The 18,424-nt window shown below is 43.4% G+C and overlaps 2 protein-coding genes across 10 annotated transcripts in view; one reads left to right on the top strand and one right to left on the bottom strand.

Annotated features, from left to right (window-relative positions):
- Nucleotides 1–11,089, top strand: part of gpatch8 (G patch domain containing 8) — a 28,139-nt gene extending 17,050 nt beyond the window's left edge. For 5 of the 9 annotated variants that reach the window (XM_034594152.1, XM_034594150.1, XM_034594153.1 and 2 more), the window contains 6 exons: nt 2,059–2,100; nt 4,461–4,528; nt 5,076–5,162; nt 5,330–5,473; nt 5,594–5,724; nt 5,978–11,089. In XM_034594152.1, the coding sequence (XP_034450043.1) occupies nt 4,502–4,528; nt 5,076–5,162; nt 5,330–5,473; nt 5,594–5,724; nt 5,978–9,929 (4,341 nt within the window). In that variant the 5' untranslated portion in view covers nt 2,059–2,100; nt 4,461–4,501 and the 3' untranslated portion in view covers nt 9,930–11,089. The remainder of the gene's footprint in view (nt 1–2,058; nt 2,101–4,460; nt 4,529–5,075; nt 5,163–5,329; nt 5,474–5,593; nt 5,725–5,977) is intronic. The other 4 variants (XM_034594145.1, XM_034594149.1, XM_034594146.1 and 1 more) reach the window with 1 other exon arrangement.
- Nucleotides 11,090–11,763: 674 nt separating this feature from the next.
- gosr2 (golgi SNAP receptor complex member 2) lies at nt 11,764–17,993 on the bottom strand. Its single transcript, XM_034594155.1, has 6 exons — nt 17,816–17,993; nt 17,581–17,645; nt 15,178–15,286; nt 13,884–14,016; nt 13,585–13,725; nt 11,764–13,117 (listed from the first exon to the last, which is right to left on the bottom strand). Exons 1-6 carry the CDS (start codon nt 17,842–17,844, stop codon nt 12,956–12,958), a joined length of 639 nt encoding a protein of 212 aa, XP_034450046.1. The 5' UTR covers nt 17,845–17,993; the 3' UTR covers nt 11,764–12,955.
- Between the last annotated feature and the right edge of the window lie 431 nt (nt 17,994–18,424).

Here is an 18,424-nt window from a genome sequence, read left to right on the forward strand (position 1 = left end):
GGAGAATTACTAACTGGGCTGACAAGCGTTTGCAAAGCAAAAAGCTCAAAGGGGGAAAATGGTGGTTGTCCCTAGAGGTACTTATCATCTCATCTCAATATATTTGACCAAGTTTAAAAAGGCTTAAATGTTTCCCTGTACCACGCACTGTAAAAGTAGAGGTAAGCTTTGATTCACATTTTTTGTTAAATGATGCAACTCCTTTCTTCCGTTATCTGTACGACTTGAGGTACCATCAGTTTTTATCACTCCCTCACCCAGTACAGCTCCTCCAAAAGTTTTTACTTTATGGGTTTCTTTGGCTCGGCTAAGGTAAAAAAAAAAAAAAGTCATTAGTGGTGTAACGGACCACGGTTGATCAGTTCGGAATGCATGTGAATTGCAGATTAATGACAAAGTTTACATATTGTTTTAAAGTACAGTTTGTCACTTGCACTTTTTAAAGTAATGATAGCATAAATCTCAATCCAGAGATGCAGTTAAATCAAAGTAGTAACATTTAAGTCACATGTATGGGAGCATTTAGGCTTCCCAGTTAAATCTACAGGGACCAGCCCTTTAAAAACAGTGTTTTCCACAAAATTGATTCAGTCTGTGGGGGTAGCGCTGGTGCACCTGCACTCGCTCACAGTTTGCTCTCTTGTGCAACAGAGGACGAATGACAAGTGTACAGACTAGAGAGTAAAAAGAGTAGTTCTCTTGTGTGAGAGAACAACAGTGTATGCCATTCGTGGTTATGCAAACAGCTGCAGCTGAAACTATGACGTCTCACTGCGTGTAGGGTAAAAACTGGCTGGGCGATACGGAAAAAAATCTTATAAAGATCATTTTTTTCCACATCACTCGATTTCGATATATATCACGATATAAATCAAATCACTATTTCTGCCATATCTAATTCAGATGGTAAAAAAGATTAGTGGTATTACCTCTTTGTGGAAACTTTCTACACAATTTTGCAGTGCACGCTTCTCTGCTTCATGTCGGACTTTAAATACCCAAAATATCTCCACTCTACCGAATTCTTCTGACCCTTCTTTTCAGCAATGTCCTCGTCTTTTGAGCCTTGGGCTGTGTACGTTGGGGAGTGTTCTTCGGTAACGCTGTCGCTCAAGTTTTGGTTAAAATTTTCTGTCGTCATTTTCTCTTTTATGTCACTCCCACTCCGGGCGTGCTGTTGTGCACAGCGGCTGTAGCCAAAACAGTAGCACGTGTGCTGCTGCTACTCCTACGCTCTGTGTTGTGTGCGTTGCGCGGCGCTATTCTCATTATCATTGGCTGTTCGTGTTGTTTGTCAAAACATGGAATGAGTTATATCGACGTTGTATCGACCATGTCTTGTATTTCTATCGAGGAATTGTTATTTCGCGATAACTATCTATCGTTTTATCGCCCAGCCCTATGTGGCAGTATAAATTGGAAGTTGGCGGACCACCACAGTCTAGATAATGAATGGGGAAACACTGAAGACAAAACAATAACTTACGTTATTTTTTATTTACTGTCATGTTGCAATTTAATATTAAGTATATTGTTTTAAAACTTGATTTAGACATTGACGCCTAGAGTGTATAAAAGTTCTTTAATAAAAAAATCTATTTATATTTGTCTCCCATTTTTGTTCCATTAGTAAAAACATTATCCGATCCTTGACTAAAAACCATGATCTGATCCGAACTGTGAGTTTTGAGCTCCGTTGCACTGCTACTAGTTAAATACATCTATTTTGCTTTACTAATACAAGGATATATGACGTTTGGTATACTTTGTAAGGGGTGGTTGTTTGGTTTCCTGGGGGCATACTGTGGTTGAGAGAGAAAGATGATGCCAGGTTTAGGGGCCTGGGCACTGGGACCAGTGGTTGGAAGAGAGTGGTGAGAGGAAATCCCTGTAAGCACTTAGCCCTGAGTAAAGAGATGAGGGGGGTGGGGGGTGACACACTGAAGCCCCTCTGGTAATAAACCCCCCTTAACCCCACAATCACACTCCCAACCCTACCCTCCCTTCTCTATGTGCCTCAATCTTCCTGCTTAACCAATTGGTGTTTCTTTTTTACAGCGATTTGATCCTGCCCATGTTGTGCTGATGGTAAACTTAGTGGTAAATGTTATTTTATCCCCCAATTGAATTGTTTTCTTTTTAAAATTTCTTTTAATTTCTCCCATTTGTTTTTTGTTTTCCTCTCATCAGACCACCAATGCTACATAGGCTTTCAATTCTTTCTGTATTAGTCCTCATTCTGCTGCTTGTATATTATCATGCATATGTATTACTCTTAGAACATTGTCATTTTGTTTGTTTTCAGTTTTTTTTAAACCTTGTGATTCACACCCTGTGATTTAGATGCACATTGTTTTTGTCTGGTCCCTTTGTTTTCCACTGGAATGGGTAATGTGGAAGTTTTGTCACTGTGTTTTAAAAATTGGTGATAGTTTGGGATGAGTGTAATTGTTCATTAATCTTTAATTCTTGGCCTGACTTGTGACTCCTTTCAGACAGACCACTGCAGTGGCTGACTAACAGACCAAACCCTGTTTTTGGTTTCACTTCTCTACTGCTGTTAGGCAAATTGCATGAACACACAAGACTATCAGTAGATAGTCTTGTGATCTACAAATCACACAATCTCCTCACCTCCTTTGTGGAATAAGGCCTCCACAATCACGTTGTCAGTTAGTAAGTGTTAGGCCATAGCAGCTGACAGACACTGCAGTGGGACTGAGAGTCCAGGCAGGCCTCTATATGTTACAATGCCCATGCATCTATGATTTCAGAATTAATATGTCATTGGGCTGTGATGACTAAATTATTCAAGGAAACCACAGATATTTACCTGTAGTAACATTCTTACCCTTCTCTGTCCAGGAAGGTAAGAATGTGCCTGATAGTAGCCTCATTTGAAGTAATAAATTAAAAGTTTGAAAGCCTTCAAATGCATACATATTTAATGCATTTTGTCTGTGGACGTGTTTTGCCTAAAAATATTACTTTGACAGGACAATGACACATCTATAGAATTTTTCCTCAATACTTGAGAAAACCTTAATTATCACAAGAATTAAACCTAAAATGTTAATTTCTAATCCCAGTGTTCACAGCTATTCCATATGCCCAATGGTATACATCGAAAATTGATTCATGGAGAAAAAAAAACCCCTAACTTGAATATGTGGAAGGAAAAAAAACTGAAACCAAACTGAATTGATAATCACTATCAGTAAAATGGATTATTGTATCTGGCTGGCAACAGGAGCAGCAGACTAGTCCAAATTCTTCTTTTATGCCTTTTTGTTTTGAGATTCCCGTGTCTGTCTGTCTGTCCTTCCCTTCCTTCTCCTCCTACCCATATCCATGTTTTACCAGGTAAGTATCCCCCATCCCTTGCACTGTCACCATGGCGATACCTGGCCTGTGACGTCACTCTGCTGTAGTTCAGTGCTTGTGTCCTTTTTTAATTTTACTCTTGTCTTTATCTCTGCTTTGTTTGGCTGATTATGAGTGGATTAAGCAGTTCTGTGTCAATCTCCAAAGTAGTTTTGATTTTTTTATATATTTTAATGTTTCATTCTGTTTTTTGTTTTTTTTGGTTGTCTTTGGTTTGTTTTATTTTTCTACAGTTAATTTCCTTCTGATCTAGCTCTTTTCACAGCTTACATAACATAGCTTAAGCAAACAAAGGGAAAAATCTTAAAGCTCCAGTCTTGATGAGGAAGGGGCTCTGGGACAAGGGGGAACCGATTTGAACCTTGGGACAGTTAAACGGTCTTTCAGGGGTCAGCCAGCCCGCACACAGTGCAGAAAGAGATGATGCAATAGGCCTTAGATAATATTAGGAGGCTTTGTTCCCCCTCACGGAGGATGTCGCAGTGGCACTCGGTGAGCTCAGCTGTGCTGGCAGCTGCTGCCACTGCAACTCCCTTCAGACACACACACATGCAAACACACACCACCCACCGCAGTCCTTCAAGCTGTATTGTCCTTGATAAACTTGGCATTCTGATTTAACAGGACTGCTGCAATGAACGGGTGGAGGAGGGGTACTGGGCAGAGTAACTATACTGAAAAGATATACAAACAGATCGGCTTGTAGCTGACTAGCTTATTTCAAGTGAACTTTATCTTTTTCCTGTAAGACATGTAGCCAAACAACCCTGATGCCCTTGACCTCATCTAATTCAACAAGACAACAGTAAAGTGCAGCTAATTTGAATTATTCAAATGCTAATCAGCAGCCAGGACAAATGAAACGCATAGGGTAAATTGGTATGTACTTGGTGGCTGCAGTAAGCTGTGAGAATGGCTGGTGTTTGGTTCACTGTAGCTTTCTGGTCTCTTTGCACTTCAAGGCAAAATTCTCTAACCCCAGCACCCTATGCTCTAAAAGCAGGCTGTCTCCGAGCTGACCCTCCGTCCCAGCCTCAAAAACTCACCTCGTCCTTTCTCTGTCTCTTCTCCCTCAGGACGCACCGACCCTGTGCCCATTATCCTCAAATATGATGTCATGGGGATGGGACGGATGGAGATGGAGGTGAGATTGAAATATTTTTTTTATATTAAAGTTTATTCATCATGGTATTAAAAAGTCTTAAATTTAAATTGTTTAAACTTGCAGAAACGAAAAGATCTTGATTGCAGTGTGTGGAGCCTTGACCTCAAAACGCTATTTGTCAAACAGGACTTGAAACAGAAAACACAGTATGAAAAATGATATAGTAAATATGCATATGGTTCATATCTGTTGCCTCTGAGGTTTCTGCAAGTTCCAGCTCTTGCTTTCAATTAAATAGCATTCGAGGGTTTGAGCTTCAATGACCAGATGCTCCTACAATCCCTCACATCTTAACGATCAACTATCTGTGTACATCCGAAACTCGAACAAAAACTCAAGCAAGACAAACTGGTATTTCCACAGCTCCTGTGACCTACAAGTGTTACAGTTCAGGAAAGACTGACACCATGGAATAATAGATTAACAGCTGTTGAATACATACAGTATAAGATGAATTAGGACTGCTGCCGTTGCTTGAGAAGGGTTTTGTGTAATGTGTAGTAATTGCTCCGTTTGTCCTTTTTAGCTGGACTATGCAGAGGACGCCACAGAGAAGAGAAGAGTCCTGGAAGTTGAGAAGGAGGATACAGAGGAACTGCGTCAAAAATACAAGGTGAGGCCGTTCAGCCTTTTGTCATTCTAGTATCATGCTTGTATGTATTTGGTTCCTGTGTACACCCATGTAAATGTGGAAGGTGACCACTGCAAAGTGACTGTATTTTTAAAAATCATTTCAAGATTCATTTACTCATTCCCTCCTTTATTTTCCACCTACTTTAGGACCAGGTGGAAAAGGAGAAAGCCATTGCAAAGGCTCTGGAGGACCTGAGAGCCAACTTCTACTGTGAGCTATGTGACAAACAGTACACCAAGCACCAGGAATTTGACAACCACATTAACTCTTATGACCACGCTCACAAGCAGGTACTGTCGACTGTCAATTTGTGTACTTTTAATGCATCTCTTTTACCTTGAAACATGGTGAGATTTTGACATGCTTTGTTTCTACCTGTCTTGTCTTTGTCTTGCTTTTATGTATCGCAGAGGCTTAAAGAGCTGAAGCAGAGAGAATTTGCTCGTAATGTGTCCTCACGTTCACGAAAGGGTGGAAAGAAGCAAGAAAAAATGCTACGCCGATTACACGAGCTGGCTGAGCAGAGGAAACTCCAGGATCGGTAAGAATTTATTCTCGCAGTGCCCTCTGCTGGCTGGATAATGGCACAGTCTGTTAAGCTTATGAGACCACATATTAAATCAAAACATAAAGATGTATTTATTATTTTAACAAGTGTTACCCACTGTAGGTCAAAACCGTATGTCTGGAGGACATGTTTCCCAAAATAGAAACAAAGATTTGTCAGAGCCCCTTATCTCTTTAGTTGGAAACATTGATCCCCATCTCATTGGTTACATGCTTCTTTGTTTCAGTACTCCAGGAAGTGGGCCCATGTTCAAAACGACCACAGTGGCTGTGGACGGAGAGAAGGCAGAAGATGGTGACAACATGACGCCCGAGAACCCTGCTTTGACAGATGGGGTCCTGGAAGGATCACCGACAGAAAAAAGTGGGCAAACCTCCCCGAAGCCTGGCCCAGCCATCAGCTTCTCTCTAGGAAAGAACAGCTCCTCATCCCCGACCCCAAGTGGTTCGTCAAAAGTCAGTGTTTCCTTCTCTTTTGCAAAGAAAGCTCCAGTGAAGCTGGACACGGTGGCTGCAGTGTTTGCTGATCATGGTGAGGAGGCTATGGAGGAAGACGAGAACCAGGAAGGGGAAAAGACAGCAGAACAAGAGGAGACGTCTGGCTGCGGAACAGAAAGCCCCAAGGGAATATCAATAGGGGTTGAAGTAGCAGAGGTTGGTGGTCCGGCAGGGACGGAAGAGGTGGAGCAGCCCGACGATGGAGGCTCTCTAGCCTCCACACTCAACAAACTGAAGATGATGATGAAAAAAGAGGAAGGATATGCTGGACAGGAGCCTGAGTACTATCACTATGTACCTCCAGCTCACTGCCGGGTAAAACCTCACTTTCAGTTTTTGCTGTTCATGAAGGCCACTGATCAGTCTCAGATCAAAGAAGAAGAAGATGAAGAAGAAGAAGAAGATGAAGAAGAAGATGATGATGATGATGATGATGAAGAGGAAGAGGGGCCAGAGGAAAAAAAGGGTGAAGATTGTCCTGAACAGACAGAATCCAATGTTGCAGATTGTAAGACTGATCAAGAACAAGTTCATGAACAAGATCAAGAACAAGGAGATGCCCCTCCAGCTCCAGCTCCTGACCCAGACCCAACTCCTCTTTCGCCTAAAGTGCAGACAGAGGATGTTTCTTCATGCGCAGTAGACACAGCTACTATGGTACCCACAGCTACTATGGTACCCACTTCACCTACACAAAAACCAGAGAGCACACAGGAAATTCCGGATTCAAATTCAGGCCCTAAAATCCCCACTGGACCCTTCTTCCCAGTTCTTAGCAAAGATGAAAGCACGACCCTGCAGTGGCCCTCTGAGCTCCTCGAATTTACAAAAGCTCAGCCTTCCCTGTCTTACAGTTGTAATCCCCTCTACTTTGACTTCAAGCTATCCCGCAACAAAGGAGCGCGTGGTGGTAAAGCAGCAAAGTCCTCTAAGCCTGAAGAATCTGATGACAAGGGACAAGAGGTAGCGACCTCAACAGCGGAAGTAGATTCAACGACTAAACCTGGGACCAGCACTGACAAAGATAAGCCATTGACGAAGGGAGAACCTGGTAAATCAGAAGGTGATCAGCAAAAGCCTGCAACTGGCAGCAGTAGTGTCAAGAAAAAAAAGAAAAAGAAGAAGCATAAGAAGTCTGCGAAGCACTCAAAACACAAAGACAAAGCAGCAGCAGCAGAAGGTGCTGAAGGGGAGACGGGGGCAACACAAGAAAAGCCCAAAAAGAAGAAAAAACACAAACGGAAGAAGAGCAAAAACAAAGCTCCTGATCAGGATGAGGCAACAGGTGCCGAAAAAGATAAAGCAAAACCAAAGTCAGAAGATAAAGCTGTTTCCTCCTCCGTTCAGCTGACACCTGCAGGGGGAGGAGCTACAGGAAATACAAGAGTTGAGCTGGGGAAGAGGAAACGTGCTACTAAGGAAGTGCCTTCCAAGTCTGGAGCTGAGGAGGGAGGAACCAGAAAAGGTACCGATAAGGCCAACGCCTCAGAGGAGCACAGTGCCCCCAAGAGACAAAAGACCGACTCCAGTGCATCTCAAAGTGCCTCCTGCTCCACCTCAGCCAAGAAGAGTCCTGGTCCAGGTAGACCCCCTAGCAGTGAGAGTGAAGAAGAAGGCGGCTCAAACACTCAGCGCTCTCGTCATCACAGGTCAAGTCCCCGGGAACAACGCCGCCACCGTAGTGAGGAATCGGGGCGGTCCCGTAGTCGTTCATCAAGACGAGGGGATAGACGGGGCAGCAGTCGTCGGCACCATCGTGGCCAAACCTCCCACAGTCACTCTTACTCCAGCAGCTCGGAGCGCTCCTCAGCAGGCAGCAGTGCCTACAGCCACCGTAGCCGCAGCTACTCTGACAGCTACAGTGACTACAGCAAAGAGGGGCGCAGACGGCGGCGGTCTAAGCGTTCATCAGAGTCAGAGTACGAGCGGAGAGGTAGCCGAGGGCGCAGACGATCTAGGAGACACCAGTCCTCCTCTTCTTCCTCAGATGACTCCCGCTCACGTTCACGCAGCTACAGCCGCAGAAAAAGGCACCGACGGCACCATCGGAGCAGTTCGAGAAGCTCCAGCAGCTGGAGCCGCAGCACCAGCGCAAGATCCAGGAGGCGCAGCTACAGCCGAAGCCACAGCTCAGCCAGCCGCTCCTCCAGCTCCGCCAAAGTCTCCCCTCAACGACGAGGCCCTAGGGGTCGAGGTGACAGTGACGCACAACGCAGAGACTTTAACCGCTCAAACATCTACCGCTCCCAGTCTCCACGTTCATCTTCATCACGAGGCCTTATCCGCAACACCCATTCATCCAGCTCACAGGCTCTGAGGCCTGGAGGATCCAGAGATGCAGGGGAACAGAAAAACTCCCTGACAGCACGGCAACTTCTGGAGAAGATTCAGTCTAAAAAAAGTTCAAATGATTCTGGCACTGGAACAAAAACTGGTCTCAAGATTAAAGACCCCCCTCAGGGCTACTTTGGCCCAAAACTACCCCCGACCCTGGGAAGTAAAGCCCTGCTTCCACTTTTTGGTAAACTGCAGGCAGGAAAGAAACCAGTGATTCCTTTAACCAGACCAGATGAGGGAGAGAAATCAGGAATGGGGAAGGGCTCTGAGGCTGAGAGAGAAGTTATCCTGGTAGAGCCTATAAGAGAGTTCCCTCCTCCACCACCACCTCCAGCTCCACCAGTCCAAAAGGTTGAGGAGGCTCCACAGAGCACAGTGGTACATGAGGAGACGCAGCAGCCCACTACAGAAGCCCAAGTGCACCAAGAACCCCGGCCATTGTTCGAACAGGAGCCTTCCATAATGATGCCTCAGTACCAAGCAGATTCAGGACAGGACCCCTCACAGAACCCCATGATGGAGTCCCTCATGCCAGAAATGCAGCAGCAGCCCCCAATGCATGCCTACCCTGCTTATCCACCACCCAACCTGGAGGAGGACTGCATGGAGGCAGAGGAGGACGGACTGGCTCCTCTGGAGAGTCAGCCCATTACGTTCACACCGGAGGAGATGGAGAAATACGGCAAGCTACAGCAGGCTGCACAACAACATATCCAGCAGCAGCTTTTAGCCAAGCAGGTCAAGACGTTTCCCTCCGCAGCCGCCGCCGCGGCAGCAGCTGCCAACATGGCCCCGGCTCCCCCTCCGCAAGCTCTGCAGCAGATCCACATTCAGCAGCCAACTATGTCCCTAGCCTCCGGCACATCAATCACCACAGTGCAACACGCCATCCTGCAGCACCATGCTGCCGCTGCTGCCGCCATGGGCTTACACCCAGGACATCATCATCACCACCACCACCCACACCCGGCACATGCCCAGTTGGCGCAGGTACATCACATTCCCCAGCACCACCTCACCCCCATCTCCCTCTCTCAATTCGGCCACTCTCTGGGTCACTCTCTGGGTCACTCTCTGGGACACTCACTGGGACACGCTGGGCTGATTCCTGCACACCCGACAGCCTTCCTCTCTGGTCAGCCCATACATATTATCCCTGCTTCTGCACTTCACCACTCCCCTTTAGCTCTGCACCATGTCCCACACGCAGCCCTCTACCCCACACTCTTCTCACCTCGGCCCTCACAGGCCGCTGCAGCAGCAGCAGCTCTCCAGCTCCATCCACTGCTACACCCAATCTTTTCTGGGCAGGACCTCCAGCACCCACCTAACCATGGCTCTTGAGTAATTCTGAAAGTGAAGGAGTTAAATCACAGCTCTGGTGGAAAGACTTTTTTTTCTGATGAAGTCAGACTTGCAGATGCTTGTCAAACCACCGTTTTACAGGCCCACACAGTGCAGTAAGTTGTAGCCACAAAGTGGTGCTGCTTGTGTTGGCTTTAAAATTGACACTAAGACTTTTCTCATGGTTTGCCCTGTACTTTTAAAGGCAGGAGGTCAATTTGAAGCGATATTCCATGTAGGGGGAATATTAACACGAACCAATTTGTTTGAATGACGAAACAGAGAAACCACTGGAGTTTTGTTATTTGTTTTCCATATAAACATATTATGATCACAGTTTTTGCTTATATTGGTAGCCAAAGAGAGATGTAATGGCTGAGGCTATAAGCAGATAGGTCAGAGGAGGAAGCGGAGGAGGAGGTCAAACAGCTTAGTCTGTAATGTAATTTTCATAGTGATGATGCTTTTTTTTGTTCTCATACGACTACTCGCTTTCTATTGGATCCCTGGTCTCTAAATAATTTGTAATGCAGTAACTTGTATATATATCAGTGTGTAATGTGAAGAATCCCACCAATGATGACCATATGTGATTATAGCTACGATGTCCAAATCAGCATGACATTGTCATTTAGGACCCCCCCCCCCCTCTCCCTCTCAAGGGGAAAAGTAACACGGGGTTTTTAATATCCCTAATGCTTGGAGGTGAAGATCATGTTCTCTGTGGTGAGGGTACACCTGAATTAATTGCACTGAAACCTGTACATCAAACTGGTGCTTTTGCATCATGTAACAATAAGATTGTAGTATACTGCAATAACTGTATTTTTCTGTTTTTAAATTATTTTCCAAAATGCTCTTCAAAAGAAGGGCTGTGTTTTTTTTTTTCTTCCTTTTGGTGTAATTTTGTAAATAAAACTGCTGTAGATTAACCTATTAACATTCTAGAGGTTTGAAACTGCTGTGGGGATGTGGGGGGGGGGTGAGCAGGATGGCAAGTTGGATGGAAAATAGACTCCATGTCTTTTTCCAAGGTTATTTCTAAATTACCCCCCGGCTGAGATGGGCTGTGACAGAAAAGGATAGTGATCTGTCAAACAGTAGCAACGCTGTATTTTATAAAGACTTACTCTGTTTCAGCAAATAAAACATTGAGTTCATGTGTTGTTTTTCCATGTTGTAGATAAATGAAATACACACTTGATCTAAACACTGACTATGTTTACATGATCCAGCTACCGACCTCATTCTGAATGAGACGATTTGATGATATTTACACGAGTTGCTAGTACAATACCCCATTCATATTCCTGTCTATCATGCCACTTGTTTACACTGGAACCCAGAGTTTGTGTTGTCAAGCAGTTGGTAACTGCTCTATGTTGAAAAATACTTTGAAAACTCCAAAAGGAAGTTATATGATTAAGATGTATACATGTATAATGCGACTAAAGTGTAGAGTACTCCATATTTCTTGATTAGAGGAATACCTATTCAGAGAATACTGTTTACATGGCAGTGTCTAATACAGCATGTTAATCGGATTAATATCTAAATATTGGTGTCCATGTAAATGTGTCTCCAGTCTCAAAACTGGGAGTAAGAGATGAGACGTTTGTCACATTCATCTGGGTCATAGGCCCTGCATAGGTCAGTGTTGAATATGAAACACTAGATGGTGCCCTAGTTTCCTGGAATAGACGTGTGAAAGCAGTAAATCCACAGCATGTGTGCACCCTGGTGTTCACACCCCCTGGTTTCCCATAGTGTTGCTTACACTGAAAAAGACAACTCCTATAAATAACTAATGTTAATAACGCATTAATTAGATACAAAGGAAATGGAAAATGTTTTATTCTAGTAAGAGAATTAAATGACTCACATAGTGAGCCTAGACAGGCATGAATCCAAGAGAAGGTACATAACAATTATAAAATATCGGCTGCTTCCATCACTTTTCTCAACAGATGTTTGTGACCATCTGGCGCTTAAGATACAGTTGCCACTTGATTAGGTTCACTTAGCTCGACTAAATACAGTCTGATGCATCAGTCCTGCAGGGAATCTTAACTTCATGAAGGTTATAATGTTAAAGTTTTGTTACCTCTGCCAAGGAGGTTATGTTTCCATTGCTATTTATGTATTTGTCAGTAGGATTACTCTAAAACAACTAAACCTATTTCCATTAAATTGTGGAGGGGTGGGGAATGACACAAAGGAAGAACCATTAAATTTTGGAGCGGATCCAAAAACTTTTCTTTAATGGATCCTCTGAATGTTCTAGTTGAAACTGTTTAGTTGGTTAAACTGTACGATCATTTTGGAGGCTGTAGATTGAACTGTATTGTGTAACAGAGATTTGCTCTTTTTATGTTAATGAGGGAAGGCTTAATAACACAAACACCTCTGTGTGATGCAATACTGTTCAGAAACTACTCCTAAAAATGATCATAAAGCCCAATCAACACCTTTTAAAAGACGATTTCAACATTATAACCTTCATTTCAGAACAATTTACTGCAGGATTGTTGCATTTGACTTCATTAGTGAGACATTAAAACAGAAAAAGATTCTCCAGGGAATTTTCTTGAGTTGCGATGTAAAGAAATGGATCATTACGAGTGTTTCCACAGTAATATTTCTATTTCTCTATTGAACTGTGCTTTCCGTGGCAGAATGACACCGACAATATTAGGAACAAAACAACAAACAGTTTTTCACTTTCACTTTGAAATATCTGGTTGAAGTATTTTTAAGAAACCTTTGTTGTACAGTCACAAGTGATTTCCAGTTCCAGAGTGGTTTTGATAAAAAAAAAAAAAAAGATTATGGTTGTGTGCCAGTAATCTGAGGAAAGCAGCAGAAAGTCCAATGTCCTCTTGGAGGTTCACGTGGAACAAAATACTGTTATAATGGCACAATTTATTAAAAAAAATTACGTTATTTTAATCCCAAAAAATTTGCTCTGCCACGCTTCATATCATGAGGGACAATGCGCTGCAGAAATGTCCACAGCCGATGGACGGTCAGCCCAGGTATCTGATCACCAGGAATATGAAGATGCAGGTCAGCAGCATTCCTCCGATCATGATTAACTTATCTTGGGTGGCTCGCCTTTCTATGAGTCTCATCACTGTGTTTGACAGCCCTAGCATGTTGGCCACGTCCAGCATCTTCTTATGGGTCCCCTGTGTGGAGACGGAACAGCAACGATCACGTGTTAGATTTAAGATACAACAGCCAGAAACACACATACACATTGTTTTGGAAGACAAAGGCATTACATGACGACACGGTAATTATCTTCGCCAATTCATCGGATTAAGAGAGACGTCGCGGGCCAACGCCTTCCCTGACGCGCCGCTCCGTCAGAAGTTTCTCATGGCTAGACAACCGGGCCGTGAGTGCTGATCAGCAGACACACCCTGATAAGACGAGGCCTGAAGCAAAACCAGGAAGACCATCTCCTCCCTGGAAACAAGGACTCACCCTCCAGCTGAGCGTACGCACACCAACAATGAGACTATTGTGATCAGTGTAGACTATCAATATCGTTACATCTCCTGAATCATGCGTGCTTACTTTAGGAAACAAAAAAGAAAAGTCCTCAGCTCTACAGATCTTATCAAATCAAATATAAATCGTACGAACGTACCTTCAACGTGGATCTCTGATCTCTGATACCGTTGAGGATGCTGCTGCCGCTGCCCAGGAGGTCGTCCATGCCTCTGTGTGCGTTGTGCAAATTGGAGTTAAACTGTAGGGTCTCGTCTATGGGGATGGAGGTGTCTGCGTCCTATTGAGTAGGAACAATGACATTTTAATTCCACATTATTCAGCTCAAGACATTTGTACCTAGTTAAGGTGTTTCTAACTTCTCTAGCCACAATCTGAGCGTGTTCAGTTTATTGTCGCTTTTACAGCCCCGTCTCTTCTCGGGTACATTTGACTTACGTTGGTCGTGAAGGTCCGGCTCATGAGGTCCTCCCTCTCTCGGTCCTGGGCCTCTCTGGCGTAGCGTCGGTGCTGGAAATTTTGCAGAGCCGTGCGGAGGTGTTGAACATCATATTTGAGCTGGTCCACTCGCCTGAGGCAAAGAAAAGAATACAGTACAGATCGTTGAGTCTTACAAAGCAAAGAGTTCAGTTCCCTTTAAAATAGCCTGAAAGGGTATTTAGATTTTTTCAAGTTGCACTTACACACGTCTCAAATTAGTTCTAATGGTTTTTGTATTTGATTGCAAGCCTTTGGGAGATGTTACACACCTATAAACTAAAAGTAAGATTGTTTTCAACAGTAGACTGTACTGCAGGTAGATTATTGATCTTTAGCTACAGTAGATAGGAAGATTTTAACAAAACCTTAACTTAATCCAAATATTATTGAATCCATACATTTTCTGCTGCTTATCTGATCATATTAATCTGTTCAGTATTGATAAGTGTTTAGCGCAGGCATCACACATGTGGAGGCTTGAGTCCTCCAGCAGAGCTCAGTTCTGACCTAGCCCTGTGCTGTGTCTTTCCCCATTCTCTCTTTCTCACATTTCACAGTGTCCTGTCAATAAAGCCCAAATGCCTCAGAATTTGTTTTAATTTGTATTGTTGTTATACAGGTGGTAAGCAGTGACAATAATGTGATTCAAATGTCTACAAATGTAATTACTTAGTTAATAATTGCAGGCCTTAATGTCCCTGTTGGTTTTCTGTGATTATTTGACTGATGAGAAACATGTTAAATTGTTTTCTGAGTGGTGATTAAAAAAAGGTCCTTGAAACTCAGCAGGAACCATGACAACCGCTCCCCCGTCTGCTCCATGACACTGCTCATTGCACCACATCTTAATTTTCACTGTTCACGATTGCTCTGGTTGATGAGAACATTTATTTTCCCTTAAACCACTTGCAGCTGGTGTGAAGGGTGTCTCACAGTCTCCCCCATCTCCTGAGCTCCACTCAGGCCCCTCTACAGCGCCGCTGAGATCAGAGAGGAGCTGCAGGATGGGACGGTCTGTGTCCCCTAAGGCCTGTTTACCCAGCTCAGAAATGAATCTTTGCCCAATGCAGCAGGAATGCTGGTGATGACGGGACTTCTGAGGAAATGTTTTCATAGAGCCACGTCGCCACAGGGCAGGACCGGGGCTGCCTGTCTCATCCTCTACACCCTCCCTGTGCCTTTATGAGATATGGCTCGCCCTGCCAGCTCTGGGGCTTTAAGGTCACCATCAATTGACTCGCTCCAAACTCACAATTTGGCGTTCTGACGGCGGTTTAGTGGCTCCTTGCTGGCCAGGATCTCGAGGCGTTCTAAATGGTTGAAGATCTGGTCAGTTCGAGCCTGCAGGTCATTCTCCAACACTTGAAAAAAAGAGAGGATGCAAAAAATGGCAATCAGGGAAGGAACACACTAAATCATATTAGAGGTGAAACTGATTATTAACAGCCATAACTTAAAATTCTGACATTTGAGATGTTGTAGGCAGCAAGTATTTGGCAGTTTGTGTGGAAAAAAAATGAACAAAGATGATGAATCACTTGTCAAAATAGCTGACACTTTTTTTTTAGATTAACTAATGAATTATCTGACTAATAATCGACATCAGATTTTCTTACACGTCCCTTCTGGACTTTCTGCTTTCCCACCTTCATTCCGTGTTTTTATTGCTGAGACTCTAGGTTTCAGTTCATTCCTGCACATCTGGCCATGTTAAGATCCTTGGCTTTCACCACTGGAATTACCCTCTTTCATTAGTAGGTGTATGACGTTAGCATGCTGCATCCCCCCCTGGCGCTAAAATTCAAGTCAATGTCATATTTCGAAGAAGGAGAAGAGAGGAGGGGGGGTTGTCTACTGCCTGGCTCCCACCATTATCTGGAAGACGCCCTCCCAGCCTCTGTCACGGCACCCACCCCACCGCTTCCTGTCCTGGCACCAGACTCGCCCAGAACCGATCAGGCAGGAACCAACCACAGAAAACAATCAACCAGGGAGACACCGGCCCCTCCTGCAGTCATTATGTCACAGTGGGTAACAGGCAGCCATAACAAAGAGCAAGTTAGGAGCAGAAATTAGGATTTTGAGGGAAGTGGAGTGGAAGTGGTGCCATCAACACTGAGAGAAGTGGGGAGGGGGGTTGAATGTGAGACTCATGAACTTGTGTTTTCCCATCATTATTTCCTTTCTTTGAACAAATAACAGCAACAACAAATAAAGCTGGAGGTTGAGAAACAAAACACAACAATGACATCACAGCGGACGGGAATATACTACATAAAAATATTGATTTAAGTACAGGTGCAGTTTAGTTAGTTCATTTGGATATACTGTGTGTAATCTATTTCAGATACTAACTAGTATGGCACTCAGTGCAGCGCATACCTCTCTACTGTCAACAGTCCCCTTATGAAACCACATTTAAATTCACTAAATATCAGTCCCCTAAATGCATTATTTCACAATGTTAAAGAAAGTGGAAAATATTCCTGGATCCACCCCCTGATCCAGAACTGCACCAAAATTGAATGGGTTCTTTCCTGACCTTGGTGGACAGATGAGGCAGAGGTCAGGGAAGGTGAGCAGGATCAGGGGCTGATTTATTTTCACTTTCTTTAACATTGTGAGATAAGGCGTTTTTCAACATTGTCATAATTTCCCAGGGAATAATTCATGGATCTTGATGAAGATAGCTTTTTTTTTTTTTCTAGAATCACTGGTACCAGCTTCTCTGGTGGGCTCTGTGAATCTTCCTAAGATATTAAACCGATCATCGTTCTGTTGTTGTGTTGCTCAAACAAACAAGCAGTTTGAATTTGAGTTCAGAGTAAGAGTGCGTTTCCCAGGGTTTTCTGTTAGTTAAATCCCTTTTCACACAGACACTACAGACCAATTTGATTAAACACAAGTTAACACCCAATGAGAAAAATGTACTAAATTTCTAACAAATTACTTTTTATCAAATTATACAGAACCACTTCATATAGCATGAACCTGGAGCTTTAGCTGTTTATAGTTTGTTGGTGATCAGCAACATGTATGTTAAAAGTTCTCATTATAAGTACTCACTAGCTTCAAGTAGTCTATAATAATGTGTAGTTTGGAAACTGATCATATTTAAATTTATAATCTTCATCTGAAAAGTAAATAATCTCAACAAAATGTGGTGTAGTACAACTTTTCAATCTGGGATGCAGTGGTGTTGGAGTATAGCCCATCATGAGTTGAAAATACTCAAGTAAAGTACCTCAAAAATGTTTAGTTACTTTCCACCTCTTCAGCTCAACTCTTTATTTTAAATGAAAAAGACACATATAGTGGCATGTCTATTTTTAATGCAGACCTGGATACAGATGCAGAAATTTAGGGTTTTTTAGTGTGTGTGTGTGTGTGTGTGTGTTAATTTTTGGACAATCCAAAGGTCCTCTTGTTATTTTTAACTGCATTTTGGCACATCACTAATTTTCCTTTAACAACATGGTCAGTATTTACAGTCATAGTATTTCAGTGGTGCAGGTTTCTAACAAATGTGTTTTTATCAAATTATACAGAAGCACATGACGTAGAGTGAACCTGGGGCTTTAGCTGTCTGCAGTCGGGTGGACTGCGGTAGTTTGGTTTTATTTCAGGGGGAATAACGGCAGCTCGGACTACTCACAGTGCACCGACTCACGGTCTGTCTTCTCCAGGTTCCCCATCAGAGACTGAACCTCCTGGATGTGCCTGGTTCACAACAGACAAACACACGAAACGTGAGGCATGAACATGAATGATCATCAGTGAACAACAATCCCTCATTTTGAGTTTATTACAGTTAAACCACTCAGCTAGTTTTGTTTTTAGCTAGCTGCCACTAGCTTCTGACATGGTTCCACGGCAGCAGGCGCACTCACTTGTTTGTCTGGTGGTAAAGCGTCTCCATTTTCCCTGAGGTGTTGAAACGCTCCGCGTCCTCTCTTACTTTGTGTCGTGGGTTTATTTACTGCAGCTTTATTCTGACAGGTGGCTGGGCTAGCTGGCTAGCGGCTAGCTAACGGTACAGGATGGTACACGTCATCAGCAGAGCGTTTGTGTACGGAAGTAGGAAAGCGGAAGCTGCGCTGCGTCACAGGACAGAGCAGAGAGGAAAGGTGAGGAGTGCTCACTCCGCCTGGATTTTTTGGGGGGCAAACTGAGAATGTGGACTCGGTTTCTTTAGCTTTTTTCGAAGCCGGTAAGTGTTTATGTGTAAAGTGTTTACATCTTACATTAACCTGATCAAAACTCTTTTTTTTTTCAATGAAAATATATATATGTTGATTAGATATGTTGTCAGCTAATGATCGTTTTCTGAAGATACACCACCTAGTGTCAGTACAGCTCAGTAGCACACAGACAAGAAGCCTGATACAAATTTCCTTGTTTGTATAATTTTATTGATTATTATTGGTTTTAAATCCTAAATGCTGTGATGCACACCACGCTGAACACCATGCAGACACTGAAACGTGTAATAAAAGCTG

The sequence above is a fragment of the Hippoglossus hippoglossus genome, chromosome 8 (assembly GCF_009819705.1).
Source record: "Hippoglossus hippoglossus isolate fHipHip1 chromosome 8, fHipHip1.pri, whole genome shotgun sequence".
Taxonomy (NCBI): domain Eukaryota; kingdom Metazoa; phylum Chordata; class Actinopteri; order Pleuronectiformes; family Pleuronectidae; genus Hippoglossus; species Hippoglossus hippoglossus.